Source organism: Diachasmimorpha longicaudata, chromosome 8, assembly GCF_034640455.1.
Source record: "Diachasmimorpha longicaudata isolate KC_UGA_2023 chromosome 8, iyDiaLong2, whole genome shotgun sequence".
In the NCBI taxonomy this organism is placed as follows: domain Eukaryota; kingdom Metazoa; phylum Arthropoda; class Insecta; order Hymenoptera; family Braconidae; genus Diachasmimorpha; species Diachasmimorpha longicaudata.
In genome coordinates this window covers 8,202,874-8,226,932 of record NC_087232.1, presented here as the reverse complement: position 1 = coordinate 8,226,932, position 24,059 = coordinate 8,202,874, and the positions used below count along the sequence as shown (strand labels likewise).

The following is a 24,059-nucleotide window of genomic DNA, read 5'->3' as shown; positions in this document are numbered from 1 at the left end:
TTTTTTTTTCTTTCTCGAGTGATGAAAAATGGTAACGAGATGGGACGAGATGAGACTCTAGACTGAGCGTGCGACGAGTCCTTTATCTATCGGGGAAAAATCGGTACGCGCCTTTTTTTTGTCTATGTGTCTATCAACCGGTTGATGAGGTGCAGCTACCTGTCAATGATCGATAGGCCAACGGTACAGTGTGCTTAATCATCGGGCTCTTTACAATCAACTGTCTGTGTGGTAGTTTCATCATGAGGAAAAAGAACCTCCGGGTTATCCATAAACAACAGGCTTATGATTACAGTGATGAGCATGAGGTAAAAATCGCCTCATCGACCCGAAAAAATAGTAAATAAATTCAATCATTGCCCGTGATAGCACTTTCCTTAATAATTTTGCAATACGCTTCTTATTGATTATTTGGCACATAATTTATTTAATTTCATGGCACTGAATAATATTTCTCTCCAACTAAGATGCATATTTCCACTTTAATTGAATGTTTTCATCATTATTCAGGGTTAGATCATAGTATCATAGCAAAAAAACTGCAGCCAAAATGTAACTCAAACAAATATCGCCTGTGACAATGACATAAATATTAGATATCATACAGGAAAAACATTTATCACCGCCATGATGAATTGATTTTCAATTTATGAACGGAATCAACGCATTCACACACAAGTAATCGAATTAAACTGGAGCGCAGCGGTAAAAAAAAAACGCGCGATAGAAGAATGTATAGCGCGATAATGAAATCGCAGTGAATGTGATAGAAACAATAATTGACACAGATCGATATCCGTATCGGTGGCAAAGCATTCGGTAGCACAACTCATTCGGGAAAAAAAATGTTTTTTAGACAGTTTGACCAACCGACGCTTTGCACTCAACCCAATGAATAAATTTCAATGCCATCAGTTATTGCAATTGATCATTCCTACTTTGCATTTTCACAGCAAACGGACGTTCGAGCGAGTCTCGATCACTTCTCAAGTACTCCAGTTAAATCACTACCTGGTAAAAGAGAGGATACACCACCGACATCGTTAACATCCCTCGCCCCACTGACTAGTTTGGCCAGTTTACCAAGTAGTACACTGGCATCGACACCTCTTTCCTTAGCACCTGCATCCAAACTACTGACGCCCACTGATAATAACAAGGGTCTCATGAGGTGAGTTCCACAGAGCGCCCAACTACTGTTACACAGGCAAAATTATATCCCCCCCATCGTTTCATATACTCACGCAATAACCCTTGTTTCTCGTCGTTCTGCAGTCGTGCAGCTTTAACTTATGTGTAATTGTTTGGTTTGGAATGGCGAGAGGGGTAGATGAGGGTTTCCCTTGAAATTACATAAGATACTTGTAACACTATTACTGCTAATTGAATTCCATTTAACTAGCCACTGTGTTTTGTGATAGAGACGGGGTAATAATTACTGGGAGGTATTTGATCAGTGACTTTTTTAAGCGATAAGATCGAGGGCTGGGGGGGGGGAGGAGGAGGAGGAGGTATAACTGATTGGGGATGAAATGAGATTTCTAGTGCCCTTTTTTAACCTTATTTGCGGAATCATGGATAGATGAAAAACAAATCTCTGAAGTTTTGCTTGTAAAAAGAGTTTTAGTCAATAACCAAAATTAATCATTTGAGGGTCCAAATGTAAATTAAAAAAAAGTAGTTCAATAAAAGATGAACTGAAATTATCCCTCCTATCACAGATACCCCATAATGCCCTGGCTCTACATGATGACTCTAATTGCCATGCATTTACGAACACTGAAATTCCTGTTTCAATAGTTGAAAGACAGGTAGACATAATCATCTGAATAAGCACGAATTCTCGTAAAGCGGATGTATCGCGATTTTTCATAACGAATTCTATCATAATTATAAAATGGCAAATGTGGAAATTGACACGGTTTTATGATTAGCATCAGCACGCGCTTCTAATGGTAGTCATGCAAAGCACTCACACAAAATGGTTTTGCCAATTGGAATTTTACAGTCAAGCGACGATAGTGAGCTCCTCGTCGGTGAATGGTGTTGCAAGCGGTGGTGCACCAACAGCCATGTACAGGCCCAACTTCAGTCAGGCTTTTCAGCGGGCTGGACCTACATCCGTGCCACCCACACTCTCAGCGGGATTGTATCCAACCCAAAGTTTTACGTCGGGATTATTGAGCAACGGTACACAAAGTAATATTACTATTGGTGTTTTTCGTTGTTATTTTCATTTTTATTTTTCGTTCAATAATCAATCAATGAATTTATGTATCTTTTCGTGAAAACATGTCAATTTAATACACTCATTTTACGCAAAAATTATACTCAATTGAAAAATTTAGTATTTCATGGCATTTAAACGGTATCCCTTTCTATAATGATGTTCAATCATTTACAAATTAAATTAAGTAAATATTTTGAATTTTTTCAGGACCAACAGATCTCAGTATGAAAAATACAAAGCCGTTATTAAGTCACAAATTGAATGCAACGGAAATGACAGCCGTCAGACAACTGATAACTGGCTATCGGGAGTCGGCAGCATTTCTCCTCAGATCAGCTGACGAACTCGAACAATTACTTCTGCAGCAGCCCTAGAATTACGTATGAGTTGAATGAATTAACTATTAAATACTCTCCATAGATGAATACGAGAATTGTTAGTTATTATTTGAATTTGTTCTTGGGTACCTTCTCTTCCGCTGAAATGTTCTTTTTCTTCTTTACCGATAGCCATACAAGTCCAGGTACCTACAACCAACGAAATAGTTTACTGAATCCAAACTTATCCAGAAAAAAATTAAACTATTTCATTTATTTTTTCGAATTGTGTTGTTGCCAATTTAGCTGCAATCTTTTTTGAAATAATTCTTTTTTTTATTTTTACTGAAAAAAAATATGAAAAAATAAATAAACAGGGTGTATATACAGAGGAATTATGAATATTTACTTAATTAATCGTAAGGGAGAGAACGATATATGTGTAATAAATGTGCTGAAGGATTAGCGTGATCACAAGTAGTCGTGCTTGCGCTGATTGTGCGTCGATTTACAACAAGACCTTAAAAAATTTCTACAGTGAAGCTGGATTGGAAAAAAAATAGTTTTTCAGTCAATAATTTCGCACCCATTGCTGGTAGAATATAAGCCTCAGTGAATAAAAATAACCTGGTTAAATACATAGTCATCATTGACTGATGACCGGATAGCAAATTGATTAGAACAGCTGAGCGTACAAAAAAAAGTCGACAGTATCTTTATGAATAATTTATGTACATATTATCCGGACAAATTTATAATTATATTATTAAGAAATAAAAATGTGTAGACGATTGCGACATTTGTGATTATTTACTGAGATTACAATGACCAGACAAGAAAAAGACAAAATTAATAAATCAGCTGAAATCGATAAAACTCTGAAAATTAATCCGGCAATTGGGACCATCTCGTTACGTTCGGACAATATACGGAGTTGTGGTCACCATAAATACATCACCGTGCTACCAAAGAACACAAACAATTCATAAATGGTAATAACATGAGTAAGGAATATAGTAATAATCAATTAAGTGATAAATACTGATACTAGTTTTTATTATTATTTTTTCCCTCAAAATACATTTTATTACATTTTTTTAGTCATTTTTATTGAGAGTTTAATTGTGCGAACAAAAGGTACTTCAAGAGTCAAAAGCAGGTGACGAATGAACATATAATTAAACTATTGGAATTGGTTTCGTCCTTATAATCGTTAGCTTTTATTCTATCGTTGTTTTGTACATAGTTTATGTGCCGGATAGAGTGCATATATAATACTAAATATAGTGGCATACCGTTTTAATTGAAGAAAACAAACCCATTCGCTCCTTAATGAGGCACCAAAACCACGAGGCGAAGTTGATGATATTTAAAAAGAAGAGAAATATATTACAATGTATATTAACTATTAATGAAACTATTATCGAATTTCAACAGTGAGATAACATTCCGCCTGACGTCATGATAATAGAATAGTTAAGTTGAATAAATTGAGATAATTCATAATTCAAACTCACATCAGATTGTTTTTGTTCTTGAAATTAATGGAAAACAAAAATAATAGCAGTAATAATGATAAAATAACAATAATATAATTCTTTCCTGACTTAATGGTGACAAATGTATAGGAGGTAAAATTATTGGAGATTAAATTGATATTCGATACATACTGTGAAATTAAATATGTAACTAGTCTAAAATATTTGTTCCTCCAAAAAATGAAATGAAAATTGGTGAATAAAAATCTACCTTGAGTTGAATTTTATCTCCTATATGCCCGAAGAAATTATTTTCTATTAATTCAAACTTGGGGAATAAAATTACATCCCTTGTGAAATGAAAAAAAAAAAAACAACCATGTAGTCTGTAATGCTTCATAATTTTGAAACATTATTGTGCCTCGCAAAAACAACGTTCATTGGATAGCTTCTGAAGAAATTAAACTACAAGTAAATTTTGTGCAACCCATGTACCGTATTATTTGCCAAACGATTAAAATTTTAAAAAATATTTATGTTGAGTTTTCCCAAGTCATCACTTCCCTAGAGAAAGATAAAGAAAATAATTAAACTACAGAATAATCGATACATGCACAATGTAACTACATATGTCAGTGAATTTTCCAATACATGTAGATCCCACGCTGATTTTTACGACGATTATTGCAAGTCCATTTAACAATAAAAATTGAAAAATCTAATTAAGTCGTTATTAACGAGTCGTGTCAGCGTTCGAATTAGTTTAAATACAGATTAATAATGGTACAATAGAAATTTCCGTAATCATTAATAACCGGTGGCAGAAGTGCTTCATACATAAAATATTATCTGAATCAATTCTTTTGTTTAACATCGCTGTTTGTGTTTAAATTTTTTTTTCGCACCTGTAAATAATTGCAATTCCGACAATTAAATTTTTGAAATTCAATAAATTTATTTAATTTGTACCTTAGTCATTAACAAAGCCAGGGACAAGATTCTCAAGCGACTTGAGTGTTGATATGTTCGGAGAATTTCTCTGTGATAAAATAATAGAAAAAAAAATCGAAGTAAAATTTAAAGAAGCAACAACTTTTTTCATCGAGACTTATCGCCGAAATTCTTATAAACTGTAATAAATTAAACATTAAGCAAGTCTCTTGTTTTCTGATTCTTTCTCTTCACTTCTCGATGTTTCCTCTGGTTCAAAGTTTTTTTTTATAAAGATGTGTAGGAGAGAGTCTGAAATAGAATTTATTTATGACCGCTTAAGTTCATTTTCGTGTGAAGAAAAAAAAACACTCTTGTTCGATTGTGCCATGACTACATTTTTTTATACATCAATTGTTGAAGAATTCAGTAGACTTAAATTCTCAATTACTCATTCAGTGAAATAAATGTAATGAGCCGATGAAATTGTAAAGATAAGTCGCGCTCTAGAGTGGAGAAACGAGACATAAAAAGTTAGAATAAATAAGAGAACGACAGGAGTAAAAAAAGCATTACAGCGTAATTGTAAAATAAATAAAGTTATGAAAGTGAGAAAACGATAAATAATTCTTTGGAATCTAAACAGGAGTAAAAACCGTCTCAACATGAGGTGAACGATAAAGGGAAACAAGAAAGTGTCTGTTCCTTAATCCGTACGGGTTGAATCTAAAGGAAGGCGATAAAAAAGAAAATGAAGAAAAAGTGAATCCACAGCTCATATTAATCGCGAATTGATGTATATTGATAAAACATGTATTTGTTCCTGAAAAGAAAATAATAATATTAATAATATGAATAATTTAGTAATAAAAATTAATGAATTAACGATGATAATGATGAATGAAATGAAACAATTTTCGATGGTACATAATTTTCTTATAAGTGAAAATACATGGAATTACCATAAAAACAAATTTAACTGTAGAGTTGTTACAGTCTTTGAGGATGCCTTGCCTGTAAATGTAACACGCGTTGAATGAACAAAAAAAAAATGGAAAAAAATAACAAAAAAAGAAAACAATCTTATTACCTTGTAAATGTTTTACCAAATATAATCGACCATTCAACTTACAAAAATTGGGAGAATTAATTGCATGACTGAATCACAAAAAATTCCTTCCAACAACAACAAAGGACAACCCCTTTTTTTTATTCAGAAAAACTTACACTAAGTACATCGATCGTTACAATTAGTCAATTTAAATTACGTTTTTTTGAATTATATCATTGTTTTTATGCTTCGCTTACCAGCTTTGGAGATATTAATATACCTATCGATTTTGATTTTTCGCTGTGCGATTGTCAATGAACGTGATGATGAAATAAAATCAATTGGACTACTAAAAACCGTCAATTATTCGTGAATTATTCATTACAAAAGATTAAATTAAGTATTTGGGTGGAGTTTCATGGTATCTCTTAGAGTTTATCATCTGTACTTCGGTACTTTATTGTCACGTGTCGACTTGCCTTGAGGCACCATCCGTTTAGACATACATAAATTTGATAATACTGGAACAACTGAAATAAGGAGTTGATAACGTTATCGTTTCGCGCCTCTTTCCATCCAGGCGATTTCTAAACTCAATCTATCAAACGTCTAATTTCCATCTTTCTTTTCGCTGATAATACGGCCAATTTTCCCTAATACATAACTATAAGAATTTTAACCTCCTGATTTTTATTTTTTTCATAAATTCTCAAGCACTACTCTTGACATTGTATACAACGTAAATATCCTGAGGCCATTGAGAAGTTTGATCGCTTGATAAAACATACAGTTTCACTCTCTTAATTAAACATATCTCCAATTTATTCATTTACCCGCGTACATTTAACATTGTTATCATTTTATTATTGACAAAGATGAGGCTCACTTGTTTGAGAAATATCGTGCTGCTTTTAGCGGAGTAAGAAGTGGATTTACTAGAGATTTTTTTACTTTTAATGCAATCAATTTTCCATTCACACTCCGAAACACACACGCATTTATCAATCGTTAATGAGAAAAAGGTATTTGGAGAATTCTACATAAACTCAATGTCATTCAAATCTCCAATCATCGATAATATTGTCAATTTTTTCTGTGGTAGTACATAAAAAAAAATGATTTCGTTAAATTGTTTCCGTTCATTTTTCTTTACCCTTTAAACAGAATACTTTTTTAAAAGAAAGTTTAGGAAGGATTTGTAAATGGAATCTCTTTAAAAACCCTGCCTACTTGAAAGATCTGTTTAAAAAATTGGGGAGAAAATTAAAAATTTATTTTATCTAATCTGTACGCGCAGAGAAAAATTGGTGATGTGATGGACAATGCTGAGGCCTTGGTAACGTTGAATTTACCTGAATTACGTCATGTACATCTGGATTTTATCAATTTATGGAACGTAACAATTCCCACCATTCTGTGGTTTTACTCATTAGAGTGCATAAATAAAAACCAAGTGGGCTATTAAATTGATGAAGTAAAGAACCTAAAGAGTATGTCATTGTTTCACTAATCGTTACAATGAAAAAAAAAACCAACAATAATTTTTTTCTATGTTATGATATATTATACATTCTAATGGAATTTCTTCGCAAGAATCGATCTACCTGGCGTGTACCTGGCGTATATATATATAATATAATAATAAATAAATATTATATATATATATATATATATATACTATTTGAGAATACATTAACCCTTAACTACGATTGTTGAACGTATTTAAACCGACCCTTTAACAGCCTTAATGCTTAGTTAACAATATGGATTTGTCATTTATTGGATATTAATTTTTCACATTTTTTAATCACTTACAATACTTCCGTTCGCCTGATTCCACTCCTTTCACTCGATAAAGATTGTTTTAATTAAAATTTAAGATCAATTATTCAACAATTTCTACAGAAGCCTCATTAAGCTCTATTTGTTACTTAGTTGATAGGATACTATAGAATTAATTATTTGAAAAGCCATAGTTTATTTCAATTCAAGTATAGAAAACATGAAAAAGCTCTTGTGTTAATGTGTGAAAAAGTGGAAGCCTGTGAATATTTATTGAGAAAAAAACAAACATTTCTGCAAATTAGGTGAATTATGATTTTCCACATGTTTTAATTGTTCAATGGCCATAATTTAACATTTTTATCATAAAATTACAACTATTATTCGAAATACAAAAAATTTATTTCAAAGTTATAAAATTCAGTAATTGATTGTACGTTTTAGTTTTATCTTTTCTTTTTCAATGATTACACGGCAATCATTTCATTCGATAAATCAAGGACCTAATGAAATAATTATCATGTAATTATTTATCGCACGATTACAATAAAATATGTAAAATTACCCCATCAAACGTTTTTTTGACATTTGTTTTCTCATTATATTCGAAAGGATCTTATTAGCAATTTTATTAATTTTATGCGATTACTATCGAGTGTGTAACATTATCGTGTCTTTATGTTGCATTTGTTTGTCAATATTTTTAATTTAAAAAATTTTTTTGATGTTGTTATTAAAGCTATGCAATTGACTCTGGTATGAAGAAGCACTTAGTCTTAAATTACGATAGAAACATAGTGTGATTGGGCAGAATATAGCGCAGATGGAGGAGAGGTATGATTTACCCCGTTCCCAAGATTTTATCAAGAATTTCTTTGCAAGATTTTCGTTTTATTAGCCTGGAGGGGAAAATTAATTATCTATGAGATTATCTGAGAAGCTTAACAATACCATTCGAAGTAGTGAGACAATATGACTGCTGTGTGAGTAAAACTTGAATAACAATTATTAATTACAGTTAATTGGCGTGAAAAAAAATTATGAGAGACGCCACGAAATGACAATTAATTTATTCGAATGGGTAATTTAATCATCAGTAGATGACTATTACCTGAGAATTTAAATAGGTGATTAAATGATAACCACAGGATTAAATGACAGCCACACGTTTCCATCATGTCAATTTAAATAATTCAATGAAAACATCTCCAGTGAAGAATGCAATTGTATTCTAATTGGCCGCATTTACCATTACTACTTATTAACAGTAATCATTCACTCACAATTCACAACATTTTGATTTACGCCATTTATCTCTTCCACTTCCCCCCTAATTTATTTCTTACTTTCAATTAAACGAGGGTCTTATAACTCTTTATTTATATTTACAAATTGTGTGACAACTTCTTCCGCAGCTCGTGCTAGAACTGGATATTCCTGAAAATAATATCATTATATTTGACTAATGATATCGACAGAATAAATAATAAAAGGAAAAAAAATGATAATTAACAATAATTCACAGTACGTGACTTATTATTTTTAAAAAATCACAATTGACTGAAGCATAATTATTATTGACCCCTATCTACGTGATTTGTCGTCGGATTAATTAAACTCTTCACTGGCCTAACTGTAAAATATTTCTGCGCAATAATTATTTTCTTCTTCTCTGACAAGTTACCAGTAACAGACTGACAACATATTGACTAAATTTTACCTCGAATAAATTATCAATATACATATACCATTGCGATGGTGTCGTCTTGAGCGAACTTCCCTCTGCTGCTTCCTCACTGTACTCCAAACAAATAGAATCAAAATCATTCTAAAATTTTCAGTCTCCATCCCAATTTTCAAACGTAGGAATAGTACAGAGTTTTTGAATAAATAGGGAATTGTTTTTTTAAATGATTTTGTTTTTGTATTCATTTGGAGTACATTCATGGGGTAGCAGAGGAAATTTCATTATATCATTTAACAACTGTTTTCCTTTTCGTTTTACACTAAATAGGATAACTCTTAAATGCAAATATCAATGATCATCATCAATAATTCGTCAAGTATTCTTTTCATTTTTGAATAATGAAGAACAAGTGCAAATTCAAATCGGCGAATTAAAAATATTCAACAATGAAATAGTTACCTGCTATCATCGTGTTTCACTTCACTCAATACTGGATTTAGTTGTGTAAAAAGAGATCAACATTGCATGTTATTAATAACATGAAATTTTAAGTTTTTTGTCCCGTAATAATAATCGAGGAGTCCCAAATTTACAAAAATATTATCTAGTAACGGCCACTTTTAAAAAACAGCCATTTATTCGTCCTTTTTTTATTTGCTTCTTATTTATCATTATGAATGCGCGAGCTGCTGGAATTTTCGACTCGCACATCACGTTGAACATTTAAAAAATGTGGAGTTACGTAATTATCAGCCTCGAAGCTCGTTTTCATCATTTATGTATAATTATTTTGACTCGCTGATTTATTTCAACGAAGTAACTTCTCGACGACAATATTTTAATTATTTATTTACAATTTTAATTCTGCGTTGAAGAAATCAACAATAAGTAATAAAATAAACGGATTAAATTCGTCTAATTGCTTCTCGGTTGCAGCAACTGTCAATTAATTTTCCTAAGTCATCCATATTCTTCTACTCATGATTCTACTAATGAATTTTTACAAACACCTAAGCGCCACAAGCTGTGCAACATCAATAATTACTGTTTTTTGATGTTTATATTTTTTTTTATTCAAACGCTGGGGACGGGATTGGATTAAAAGTTTTATGACAGAATGACCTTCGATTATTTTACAATCGTATAAATTCATTAATTATCTCTACCCCTGTTTATTAACGATTAGAGCGAGTTTTCGGGATATCGATCATACTTGAGAATATTTCCAAGCAATCATGTACATGTGTCCTTAATCATCGTGACGTAATTTTTATTACTACTTTTGTCATACCTACGCACGCCTTTAAACACATTCATGTCAATTACCTTCACGCTTCCACGAAATAGGCCAATCAATTCATTAACATCTTATTTTATGCTAATAATGTACTGTAATAATCCACTTTATGTACTTTATAAAGATATTGCCGATAACACGAGAGATTTTTTCAATGATTTTTATCATTTTTTCCATACTTTAATACTCTGAATATTTCTTTTTCAACATTTCTAGATTCTTTACTTTTCATCATCTACCATCGTGGAAAACTTATTAATTATCTTGCTCTTAACTCCCTTGATTTTTCACTTTCGTGTAATTATAATAAGAAAATCAGTCGATTGAGCAATCATAGTGGTAACAGGGTTAAATTTCTTTTTCATAAATTTCTCCCACCATTTCGTTTCAAAACTTTATTTAAACAAAAAAATATGTAAAAAAAAAATAAATCAAATAACTGAATATAGATATATATTTTTTTCAATTTTTAAAAAACATCCACTTAAAAATTCTGCTTACACACATATGTAAGCCAAAATCTATAATAATCACAATCAACATGTATTTTTTTCAAGTTTCATTAACTGAAGGACTGAATAAGTATGATTTAACAAGTCAATTGATTAGGACGAATTTTAATTTGGTGTGATGGTCAGCTAAGTTGAAATTTTGAGGGAAAAATTTTAGAAGGTGATTTGTAGAGGAGAAATTTAGCTCTAGAACCTTCGTCACACTGAGTAATTTCTTTATCTAATTAAACGAAAAGTACGAATATGAAAATTCAGGGCAATTTTTTTAACGAATGAATAATATTTTTCTCTCAGTGCATATTTCACGTATGGCCCGATATTTTGAGAATTACGGGCATAATATTTTGAGTACTGTGAAACTCCTATTTATAATGATCATATTTATGCATTATTATTATTATCAGTATTGTTATTATTATTATTATTATTATTACTATTATTTTAATAACTTGGATGAGGATAAGCCAATTATTATATTTTTCACTAAAATAAGTGAACAATTTTGTCACAAACGGAGAAATTAAATTGGATAAAAAAAATCCGAATCTCCGAATGAATAATTCGAAGTGTATCAATTACTAGCAGAAGACTCGGTACGTTTGACGAAGAAGAAATCGTCTTGAGGCACTAGGAGGCATCCAGAGTGAGGCACTCAGTAAAGAAGTCCTCCATGGAACGATAAGCGTGCTCAATCACGCCTGTCAAGGCGTGATCTTCATCCGCATAACTCTAAACATGACAACAATTTTCTCGTCGATTTATTTTATCAAATAAATTTAGACAATCAACTCACCTGATACCTGAAGATAATACCAGCATCAGATAGAGCTTTCGAGATAGCAATACCATGGGTATAAGGCGCTGTCATATCAGCTAGGCCATGAATAAGGTAGAGACTGTGGCTTGGTACCAATCGTGCACGCTGTGTCAAATCTGCCTCCACGTAGCCCTTGTAATTTTCTACTGGTGCTCCTAAAATTCGTTCCGTAAAGGCCGAATCTAGATAAAATAAGTTAATAATAATAATCAGTGAAAAACTGTTTTATTACGTTTTTCTCTCATGAATTTTCAATAGTGAAGTATTAATTGTTAATTGTCAAAAGGGAGTGATATCTCGTTTTGAATAAAAAAAATCAACTCACTGTAGTACAACCAATCCGCGATTGGATTCACCGAAATTCCACACTTGAATATATTCTGCTGGCTGCCGAGTAGCATGGCAGTGACATACCCTCCATACCCCCAGCCCCACACTCCCACCCTAGTCTCGTCGAGATACTTGAATTCATCAAGTAAATATCTGAGAACAGTCAATTGATCCTGTACTTCAACGCCCCCAATTCTGTGAAATAGCGCACGTTTACCCTGTCCCCGTGCACCCCTCACATCGAGCCTAACGTAAACAACGTCATTGTGACTCGACATGTATGTACCCCAGTCAATACAAAATTTGTCACTAACTGCCTCACTACCTGGCCGGCCATTAACTTCAACTAAAACTGGAAAAGCAGCATCCCTGAGTTCTTCACGCCACGAGGGTGGTAATTGCAGTTGCACTTGGGCACGCCACCCCTGTGGCAGTGGTACCTGTAATTAATTTATGCACTCCTTAATTAATCTGTTTGTCAATTAGAGAGCAATTGAGGGCAGAGTTGAGGGCTGAAACGAGATGAGCCACTGTTATTTCACAGCACGTGATTTTTCCACATTGATTTTTTGATAAAAATAGGAAGAATAGAATTTAAATTTACCAATTTTGTTATCAGAATAATTAAAATAATTACTATTAATTTATCAGCATGATAAAAAAATATTGGAAAAAATAATAATCTCCCAAATGGTGAAAAATTATTTATCTAATATTCGCATTTCACTATTTATTAATTATTAATTATCATTTTGATAAGCATAATTACTTCAAAACTTTTCCTCTTCGGTAAGGCGAGCTGTGACAGTCTTTCGGCGCGTTGAACTCTCGTGTCGTAAAGCACCCGTACCATTTTGTGAGTTGTCACCGAGTGCACTCCAGCGAGTGGAAGTCCAGGCCCCTCACAATGCAGTACATAATATCCCTGTCTTGCCTCGCTCGAGACACTCACAGAGGCACCAAAACTCGTACAATTCGTGTAGTAGAATCTAAATAAAGACATTGATTGCAATTATTCCCAGGTTTATCCCAGGTTTACTTTATCAGTTATTCTCCCTGAAGGACAATTATGTCTATGGAGCAAAATGATTTCAGTGACTTGTTGTAAGAAAACTAAATTTCTCTCATAAATATCTGCCAAACGGCTTCATTTTTACTGAGGAAGTTTAATTCCTTTCTTTTTGAGACTTGCTGAGTACTGCCCCCTTACCTACTACTCCAGAGAACATCCCCCAAATCACAAGTGATACAGAGTGGCTCCAATCGTCGGGGGTCGTCCGTCGTTGGATCCCGCACGACGTACAAATGCTTCTGTCCTGGATTACGTTCCCTCGTTCCAAGGTAATAAACCAAGTGTGCTCTGGTGTCCCATGCGAGTATTTCACTGACCTAAAAGGCAGTTAAAAAATCATACGGCGGAAATTATGGCATCACTTGCCAGCCTCTCAAACTTTTACGATTTTCGTGTTTATTTTACGAGATGCGATAACTCGAGTGAAAACTTCCAATATTTTCTGGCGACCGAAATTTATCGTATGAAATGAAAACAAATGGGACAGATCCAATTAATCTACAATCACAGGTTCTTCGGTAAAGCGATTCGATCTATCAATTACAGCTTCACCGATTTATTGCTCCGATAATACTCAATGAACCGCTTATCATTAGGGATATGTGAGGCAACATGGAGAGGAAATCTAAATAATCAGATTAATTGGATCAAATATACTGTTGTGACAGCATTTCAGAATTATAAAAATAAATGTATCGTCATAAGAGCCTGCCGTAGGAGTTGTAATGTGCAGCAACAACTTCCTCAATTGTTATTCCACAATTTAAAATGGAAAAAAGTGATAATTAATTTATTAATATCTTCTCCCACACCTATTTTTCATTATAAAAAAAAAACTTACTAATTTAATACCATTGAAAGGTATTTATTGAAAGTATTTTCCAGAGAAACAATTGTAAAAAGTTGGAATTTTGAAAGAGATGTGAAAAAAAATTGTCCCCCGTTGCTGTACAAAAAATCCTGTAAATGAAATACCGTATTACCTCGTATCGACCGTGCGACAGTACAGCAATGCGTTGCTGAGTGAGTGTAACGTGTTTGATATGAGTAAAGTGCTCCTGTCCGCCCTCCTGCACACCAGCTAGCAGGAGAAAACTGTCACCGTCAGGTGAGAATAGGGGATGCGGCTGAGCATCGAGCCATTGGCCCTCAGGTGCACGCTCTGAGTGAATCTCCTCACACTGCCATTTTGGCATACGACAGGCAGATACAACAGTGAGATTCTGCGATCTTGTCATCCACACAACCCCAATTTGCGTCCCATCATCGTCCATCCAGCCAGCGGAAATTAAATAAAAATCCCTGGAGATAAATTCATAAATTTTAATTACCTCAATCAATTTGTTAACGTGTCAATAATTATCGTAACAGCTGATGAGATAATTTAATTAGATGGATTATTGTGTACCAACGGACCAAATTTTTTTTACTATAAGAAAAAAAAAATAGTTTTCCATGTAAAAAATTAATTTATTGGTTTTAAATAATAAGAGGGTAAAAAAATTGGCAAAGCAACTTACTGGCCGTCAAATACAGGCGGTGGTTTAACAGGGGAATGAAAAAATTCCGATGTCAAGGATTCATTAGTGTTGTCGGTAGAATTATTGAGATCCACTAGCCACAAAGTGACCTCGGGATTCGATGAGCCTGGAGTGGGATAACGCACTGACTTGGATGGTGGAAAGGTGATTCTATGTGGTATGCCAGATGGATTCGAACTGACGGCGTCCGACCCCGTTGGATTACCAAACCAAGGAAATTGTAAAGTCGTTACCTATAGAATGAATTTCCCATTAACGATATCCTCAGCGATTGAGGGAGTTTTTTTTTATCATTGCCCCATCGGGGAGAAAATTTGATGTTTCTTTTTGTAATTAGGATTGAAATATTTTCATTACAATATTGAATCCATGTTGGTTCAATATCGCTGCTTGTGAATCAAGGAAATATACAATAAACATATAGATATAGATTATAAAGCTTATCTTAACAGAGAAATATGAATAACAATAAGTACTCACTTTGGTATCGTTAAATGTCGCATATAAAAGACGCTGTCCATCGGGACTCGGCCACAATGCCTCAGCTTTTGGTAGTACTTCCTCCTGATATAACCAGTCTGGTACACCGTTGTAAATAATTCCAGGCACTCCAGTGTCAGTCAGTCTCTTGTCTACTGGCGCTGTTGGCGACATTCTTAAGAATATATTGTTATCAGATATCATCAATAATGCTGTTGTATTGCCCAACCATGCGACATACTGCAATCGTGTCTGTTGTACTCGCGGAGGTGCGTGAAGACGAAGGGGTGTGTGATGACTGAGGAATCAAAATTATCATAAATTCATCGATGACGTATCTTCTGTGCTATAAAATTATACCCAAAGCAAGTACTTACTCATTGGTAACATCGTAGACTGTATAAAGAGCGGTGAAAGTGTTTCGAAATACCTAGAAAAATTGTTAAATAAAATTTTCATGAGATTTATCCTTGGAGGGATCATAATAATTAACTGTTTAGAAAAAATTCTATATCTATTTTTTATAATATTTCAATTTAAAATTCCTTCTCATTTTAATGAATAATTTTAAATTGTTTTTTTTTATTAATTTTTTTAAAAACCATTTGTAGATTTTCAAAAGCACAATTTATAAAATTCAAAGAATTTTTTCATCAACCGTTTATATGAAAATATTAATTAGACCAAATAAAGTAAAATTTCACCATGAGAGAAAATTTTTCTCAATGTGAATGGTCTCGAGCTTTAAAGATGCCCTAAATCCTCAATTCCTTACAATGTAATACATGATAGCGCTTGCGCAGGTGTATTGCAATTGGTAAGATCAATTTACAGGTGCAATAGACCATAATATCAGTATTCCCAATAGTATGATAAATACTCACCGGCTTGACATCGTGTTTGAAGAGTACGTAACGAAGATTAGTGCTGCACTGATAACCTTGAACGTTCAACTGTCTCTGAAAATAATCATATTTAATTATTCAACTATTGATGAGCAACTCCAGACACGTCTGGATGAATAATAAAGGCGAATTGATCGAGCTATTGCTAGTTTTTATCACCTTTTCATCGAACTGACACACGCAAATAGACCGGGAAATTATTCATGTTATTTGTTAGTACTTACAAGGGTATGATTTGATACTAATAATGCTACGGAGTTGTTGAGTGTATCAAGGAGGGCTAATGAACCATCGTCCGCTTGATAAACGAATTTGTCATGAGATACCCAGGCGGGTGGCAACCGCTGTGGTGAAAGGTCATCTCGAAGGCACTCTTCAAGTGTGAGGCGTCTACCGCTCCAGTACAAAAGTTCGTCGACATACCTGAATTAATTTCGTCCATTGAACTCGTTTTGCATTAGTTACAAGTGGAGTGGGCTATTTGGCTCTGTTGAATTATTTATAATTCTTGATGGGCTTTAATTACGTGATTATTTTGTCGTGAAATATCTTTTCATTTCCGAAAAATTATAACAAAAGATTAACGGCACGGAGAACAGTATTAAATGAAATAATAAAACACAATTCCGTTGACATTTCTAGAAACTTATTGAATAGTCTCTTACTCTTTAAAAACTCCCCAAACTATAGGCAAATTTCTAGAATGGTCCATTTTATATGGAAAAAAAATTACGTAATTTTAGACATGGCGGATCAGGTTTAGGCATTGACAAAGATAATAATTTCCCCCCTCCACAACAATTTTTCAGGCTTTCAACTCATAAAATTGGTAATTTCATTAAATTTCCATTTCCTCATGGATTTAAACCAGATGAAATGAGAATAATAATAGCACTCACCCGAGAAGATATATTGCGGTAACTATGCCAGCAATGACAAATCCAATTACGAGAAGTGAAAATATAATACTTCTCCAGTTGTGACCACCGTCACCATAGAGATCCTAAAACCGGTGAAAGAGGAATCTCATTTAAATTACTAAATAAAGATGATAAAAACAATGTGGCATTAACATTCGCGGGCTCTAGTGCATCAGTACTTTATTAAAACAATTATCTCTAAAAAAAATCATCAGAAGTCTCATTTAAATTGGCTCCTTCTTCATCCTCATCTTATCATTTTATAAATTACATTCATAATTGATTCTCACATGAAACTCACATCTTTAACTTCGTCTTTTGATCGAGGATCAGCCACCTGGACGGTCTCATCAGGAGGTAACCGCCAGGAATTCCTCTCGACGTTAACGCTGGCGTTCATAGCGAGTCACTGCCAGTTTCACACCCCCCACCACCACCACCGAGTCCACCCAGGACTCCACTTCAGCTGATTTGCTCACCCTTAACTGCCTCCAGGTTTTATCTTGACTTCCTCTTCTGTCACACCCGAGCAATTCCGATTACCACAAAGTACTGTTCCTATCTATCTCCCTCTGTTCTCCTCTAACTTGGAAAGCACCCCTCCACACAACCACCCACCCACCCACCCACCCCTCCCCCCAAAAGCCGACCACCCTCCCACCCCAGACTTCCTTTTGCGGCCCTTTTTTTTATCTGTAAATCAATTAAACGAGCAGCATTTAATGGTGAGCAAAGAGGAGAGGAGGAATGCTGGGGAGGTAAATGTCGCGGGATGGAATTGGGGATGGAGAAACCAATGAGCGGTGGAGCACAAAGAGATGAATTGCTTGGGAATTGAGACAGAGGAAAACCGTCAAAAGAACGAGAATTTCATGAAAAGTTTTGACTACATTGTGCCAAGAGTTGCCCTCACCAACGTTTCTATCAATACAAAATCGACAAACTTTTTCAATGAAAAGTTTTTTTTTATGAGTCGTTACACTTTTTTAAACTTGTAAACAATTTTTGGATTCGTGTAATTATAAAAAGGAACGAGACGAAGATTGAATTTAATATCTTCATACTAAAAATTTTAATTTATCTGTTAAGCCAACGCCATAAATTTTTTAATAGTTTAGACCTATTGTGGGAGAATAATGATTATTTTTATTTAATGGAGAATAAAAAAAAAGAGAATCGTTTTTCCAATTCAAGAGAATTGATTATCGGCGTACCGTAAATGTATGGGGCGATGAAAATGGGTTCATTGGATAGTCAAGGAAATATCCGGGGGGAACCACAGGCAATGAATCGGTTTTGGTCGAGTGCACCTCGACATATGTCGAAAAAGTAAACAAAGTGAGTGAGAAATTTGATTTTTCTATGGTGATGGACATATTGAGCTAAATAGAGAAAATAGCCATCTTGAAGGAGTGAAAATAATTTTCCGTAATTGATAAAGAGGATTAATAGGGGATTTCCATCAAGATTTTTTGGAAATTAGTGCTTCTATGGCGAGACGAAGATAAAAGAGTATTTATTATCAACTTGATGATTTAGAGAGGCACAGACGAGCTAATTTACTCATATAATAAAGTTCTTACATAACTGAATGAAAAGGTGGCAATAACCCAGGAAAAGTCACTTGAAAGCCATCCACTCACCTCAAAATTGTCCAACGTCACCAAAACGAATGAAAAACAAATAGTGAAATATAATTAGCCCCCTGAATCATCCTATGACTGGCGACGTTAACACGAAAATAGCATTGTGCCTCGTATACCCGAATAACATAGGGTCTCATATCCACTTCCATCATCTCACGTATGTGCGTTTTGTTGTTGCTATATATTGCACACAAACGACAGATCGTAAATCGTCGACGCTATGGACCACAACAGGTGCGAGATGCAGTTGTTACTGTGGGGGATAACTCGAAATTACCAATGGATTTTGGAGCGCCGCTTACACAAACATTAACATGAGCCTCTATCCCTCCAACGATTTGTCCAATTACCTATTTTAAATTCTATCAATTATTTGATAATTGGGAGTCATTATGATGCTTCATCACGTGTTATTTTTTCAACATTATTTCTTACTGCACTCTACTCGGAAAAAAAAATACGGGACAATTCTGCGAAATGAAAATTAAAAGAAATAATCTTCTACCTATAAACGCAGACAAACAACAATCAATTTGTAAAATATGATTTCAGAGTAAATAGGATGTTTAAATTTCTCTCGATTAATCGTAATTGACGAGAATGGAACGGTCAATGTTAACGCGAGTGAGAAAAAAAACGGAAGGTAAAAAGTGTTTGCCAACATTTTATGATGACTCTAAACGGCAATAGATAAAATACCCAGTGGGTGGATATTCACTGCAAACTCGTCTCCGAGTTCTGTTTTAGAGTAACCTTTCTTCGATTTAACACAGTTTCTCCATCTACTGTCAGATGATAACGAACTCGAAACGTGTTATCGTCCCCTCAACGACCATTTACCGAGGTACCTTGTTCCTCCGCACATTGTACTCTTCAAAACTGAGAAATTCGCCGATTGCATTGTTACAATCCCGTCATAATCATTTATTATTTAAAGGAGGTAACTCAGCTTCATTACTCTTTCTCTCACTCTATTCTCCCTTTTCACATTTCAGTTTGTTATATAGGCCGAGTCATTAAAGTGGAAATAAAGAGACTGGAGGTGGCTTTTTTTTTATTGGAATCGCGGTTATTCTTTATTTTTTAGAAATAATAATATAAAGGTGAAAAAGAGTTTTACGGCAATTCATTATCTGATACTAAATTTATTAAAATAAGTTTAATTTATTGAACATTAAATAAAATATTTGCGAATAATTCCATGCATTTTGATGAGTACATATGTAAATTACTCGTAATGACATTTCAATTTATTCGACCCCCTGAGATAAAATAATATTCATAAACATTATAATTAAAATATTATTATTATTGATGATTGAGGGAAGAAAAATAGGTCTAAATAGGTCTTTTCATGCTTTTCATTCTTCAATATTTAGAAAAAGAAAATACTAGTAAACCAACAAATAAAGAAAAATACCAAACACATTAAATTTTTCGGACTGAAATTTCACTTCGATTCAATTCAATTATTTTTTTTCTCTCTTCAAATAAGACAAAAATGACATGATTATATGAACATTTCATGATGAGGGCAAGTTTTTGGAGGTAGATAACAAGAGGAAAAAAAAGTTACTGGTCTAAAAACCTTTGGTAGCCACGAGTGAGGAAAAAAAAAATGCGCGCGCTTCCACTGCACACAACCACGAATGAGACAAGTACACAGCTAACGAGAGGATGATCCCGCATGTATATGCGTGTCAGTACAGTTGGAGATGAACATAAGGACATTTCAAGTGTCGAGGGTAAAATATTGTGTACATAATGTGCGATATGCCGCGTAATAAAAATAAATACTGAAACAAAGAAAGAGTTGGTGAGGGCTGTTGCTCTATTATTTGTACCTTTTTTTTTTCTTTTTCAATTGCGTTCAGTCGAAACAACGCTTTTGAATTATTCTGTAACGAGTGCTCGAAAGGAGCGCAGTGGTCCTGGGGGAATGGAGGCAAGCTCGCCCGGGCGGCATGACTTCCTCCTTCTTCAATATCCACCCGCCCTCGTGTATGTCCGACCACACACTGACTTTATTTACTTATTCCTCTTGGTTTTCGTTATTTGCACGTTAAATCAAGCAGAAAATAAAATACTCATTATGGCCCGGCGAAGCACTGATTATTCAGCATTATTGAATATTTGTCACTGAATTTTAAACACCAAGGGTCTCTCAATCAAATAATCATCAATCACACTGATGTGATGTCACGGTAATTTCACTCAAATAAAATTTCACGTTTTTCACGCCTTGAAAATTCCCGAAAAAAAATCCAAACGAAACTAAAAATATAAGCAGCACCATGTCTAACAGCGTTAAATTCCTCGAAAATTACCTCTGATACATCGCGCTCAACACTAATCACTTTCCTTGAACCCTAAAGAGTCTCGAGTGTCCTCACCCCCAGAAAAAAACCGTCAGAATGCGACAATTTTCTTTTCCCTCAAGCAATCGAAAGAAAAACATCTAAAAAAAATCACCCCCTATCCCCGAGCGTCCCTCCGATTTTTTCCCTCATCCTGATCCCCTCTCCTTGGATAAAATAAAAAACAATTTTTTATATTATTATCGTGTACGAGTGGAGGAAAAAAATGTAATTCAGAGTCCCGATGATTCGGGATCCTCGGACATACGACACGAATGCCCGGCCACTGCGCCGACACTGAGAGGGTACGCCGCAGCCTCGGCCTCCTGGTGCTGCTGTGCCCATCCCCTCCACCCTCCCTCACCCAGCGCTGCTTTCTACCCCCACTCGTGAATTTCCACCCTCTTGAAAGAGGTCCACTGTCCTTGTCGAAGCCCTAGAAACGTCGAATTTTCTCTCTCCCACTTCCTCATTTTGCCAAACGTACAGCCATCCGTTGGAAAAAAAATCGAGCGCAGTGGGAGGGGTTGAAACGTGGGGAAGAGAGGGACCCAACAGGGATGCCAGTTATTTTTTTTCTCTCTCACTCGTGCCAATTTCATTCGCTCCCGGGTACATACGCACTCGGGATGACGGAGATGACAGCATTTCCTCGTTCTTGTGTCTCACTTCTTTTATTTAGGATACAGAGAAGTGAAAAAAGGGGTCGAACGAACGGAAAGAGGCACAGGCCTATCTTTTTCGCTATGCCCTGGATTTGTTTTTTTTTCAGAGCCGTTATTTCAAATTTTGGAATTTTTGCAAATCTCGCACGGGTTTGGCTTTTCATAGATCTCAAGTTTTCCAGGGGGGAGGGATACTTGTGCATGTGCTTTGCCGGGAGGATGGAGTTGTGTCGGGTCAAAGACATCGGAACGTTCGCACCGAGTGGAGAAAGTTTGGGGGAAAGTGAAATTTTTATTTTTCTTGGCAATTTATAAAATAACAAATTCCAGAGTTATCAAATATTCAGGAAAAATTGCAGAAATCACAGGTCATTCTTACCGATTATGCAAGCGATGTGGAGAATTAAAGTGACGGTATGGGATTCTAAGTAAAATAAGAAGAAGAACAGTTCGAAAAAATATATATTCGAAAAGTGATATATTATATGTCCAATAGGATAAATAATATGTTGAATATCTCTCTCACTTTTTCGCTCTCTTCTTGTGATGAATACTTTTTATTTTTCATTTTTCTACAACGCCTTATCAATACCAATATTCTCCAATATTTTTATTTTCTACAAGACGAGAAGAGGACAAAAACACTCAGATGAGGTGCATGAGATGTTAGAATAAGTCACCGTTATTGGTTTTTCATCAGCTTTCGCTTTCACCGTGCGGAATACAGACTGGAAATCATCGATAATATCAGAATTTTGAAAGCACCATTCCATTCTCCTTGAATATACTGATTAATGGATGGATACAGATAGTCGTGGAGAAAAGAATGGATTAAGTTTAAAAAAGTGTTTCTAGATGTTGGGAAATTTTTAATTTTTTTATAAAATTAAAAAAAAGCAAATATTCCACAAAAGCGATTGTTGAATTGTGAGAATGATAACAAATTAAAATAGAAGATGAAATGTTGAATATTTTTTAATAATTTTGTGGTTATTGACTTGGATTTTTCATAAATAATACTCCTTTTAGTGTGATATTATTCATTTATTCAAAAATGAATTAAAAAAAAAAAAAAACAAACATTAAAACCAATATTATTCCTATATTTCAAGAAAACTAAAACTGACAGAGTACCTTTAAGAGAATTTTACTGTTCTACTGTTCTAAAAGTATAAACAACAACTGGAGGTCAGAGCAATTGCACAATAGCCCCCAAATTCTATCAGTTTAGAGTGATATATTGTGCATCTCCCCTCACCCTAAATGTCCTTGCAAAGTTACTACCCTCCCCAAATAATCAAAACTCCTCAGTCAACTTCATCGTGAACTTATCCCGTTATATCTCTAAATGTGCAAGTCCTTCTGATATCGAGCGCACTGGAAATGGGCAAATTTAACCAGCACAATTCACCTCCCCCAAAACCCATCACTCTGCGGATCTTTAACACCGGGGGAACCTGGGGGAAAAGTTCATGGTCGTGATCTATGCAAAGTAGATCCAACGTCACGCTCTCGCCTGACTCATTCTCCCTTATGATTTCGATCTTTATCACTTTCAAGCTCTAGCAGCCGACTAAATTGCTATTCAACCTTCGCTCATTTTGGCCACGAATACATTTTGAATTAAAGTATTTGCAGTGTTTGTGTGCATGTGGAGAAGGGTGGCATTCGCATGTACCCTCAGTTACCCTTGAATTTTCCTTAGCCCAGGTATTTTTCTCTCTTTATTTATTTTTTCACTTCCTTCTTGATTTCTGGGGTCAGGGTCGTCGCAGGTGGGTTTCACCTTCCACTGAGATTAATAGCTTTGCTTTATTCCAATTTACAAGTCAAGTGTAAAAGTAAATTTTTCGTTCTTTCCAAAGCATTAGATTTTTTCTATTAAATTTCATTAGATGCTTATTTTATAATGCCACATTACTATTTTTAGGTGAAAAAATTCTCTAGGGGTAAAAATTGAAACTAAAGAAGACCATTCGGTATTTTATCATCATCCCTTTCTTAATAAAAAATAGTTTCACCTAAGGTTGACCAATCAAATC

The 24,059-nt window shown here is 34.5% G+C and overlaps 2 protein-coding genes across 6 annotated transcripts in view; one reads left to right on the top strand and one right to left on the bottom strand.

Annotated features, from left to right (window-relative positions):
- Positions 1–6,092, top strand: part of LOC135165465 (nucleolar protein 4-like) — a 38,321-nt gene extending 32,229 nt beyond the window's left edge. For 2 of the 5 annotated variants that reach the window (XM_064126779.1, XM_064126777.1), the window contains 3 exons: positions 954–1,171; positions 2,009–2,199; positions 2,438–6,092. In XM_064126779.1, the coding sequence (XP_063982849.1) occupies positions 954–1,171; positions 2,009–2,199; positions 2,438–2,604 (576 nt within the window). In that variant the 3' untranslated portion in view covers positions 2,605–6,092. The remainder of the gene's footprint in view (positions 1–953; positions 1,172–2,008; positions 2,200–2,437) is intronic. The other 3 variants (XM_064126778.1, XM_064126781.1, XM_064126780.1) reach the window with 3 other exon arrangements.
- Positions 6,093–6,132: 40 nt separating this feature from the next.
- LOC135165463 (inactive dipeptidyl peptidase 10) lies at positions 6,133–17,948 on the bottom strand. Its single transcript, XM_064126770.1, has 13 exons — positions 17,651–17,948; positions 17,329–17,432; positions 16,654–16,852; positions 16,409–16,483; positions 15,902–15,954; positions 15,525–15,822; positions 15,024–15,277; positions 14,487–14,805; positions 13,642–13,820; positions 13,201–13,420; positions 12,427–12,871; positions 12,078–12,283; positions 6,133–12,013 (listed from the first exon to the last, which is right to left on the bottom strand). Exons 1-13 carry the CDS (start codon positions 17,747–17,749, stop codon positions 11,912–11,914), a joined length of 2,553 nt encoding a protein of 850 aa, XP_063982840.1. The 5' UTR covers positions 17,750–17,948; the 3' UTR covers positions 6,133–11,911.
- Between the last annotated feature and the right edge of the window lie 6,111 nt (positions 17,949–24,059).

Bases quoted from the DNA above. Each gene is read 5' to 3' on its own strand.
- LOC135165463 (XM_064126770.1), bottom strand. From the start codon at position 17,749: ATGAACGCCAGCGTTAACGTCGAGAGGAATTCCTGGCGGTTACCTCCT. The intron at 14,806-15,023 runs GTAAGTTGCTTT...ATTTATCTCCAG, and splicing joins CCGCCTGTATTTGACGGCCA to GGATTTTTATTTAATTTCCG. The intron at 13,821-14,486 runs GTAATACGGTAT...ACTGCCTTTTAG, and splicing joins TGTCGCACGGTCGATACGAG to GTCAGTGAAATACTCGCATG.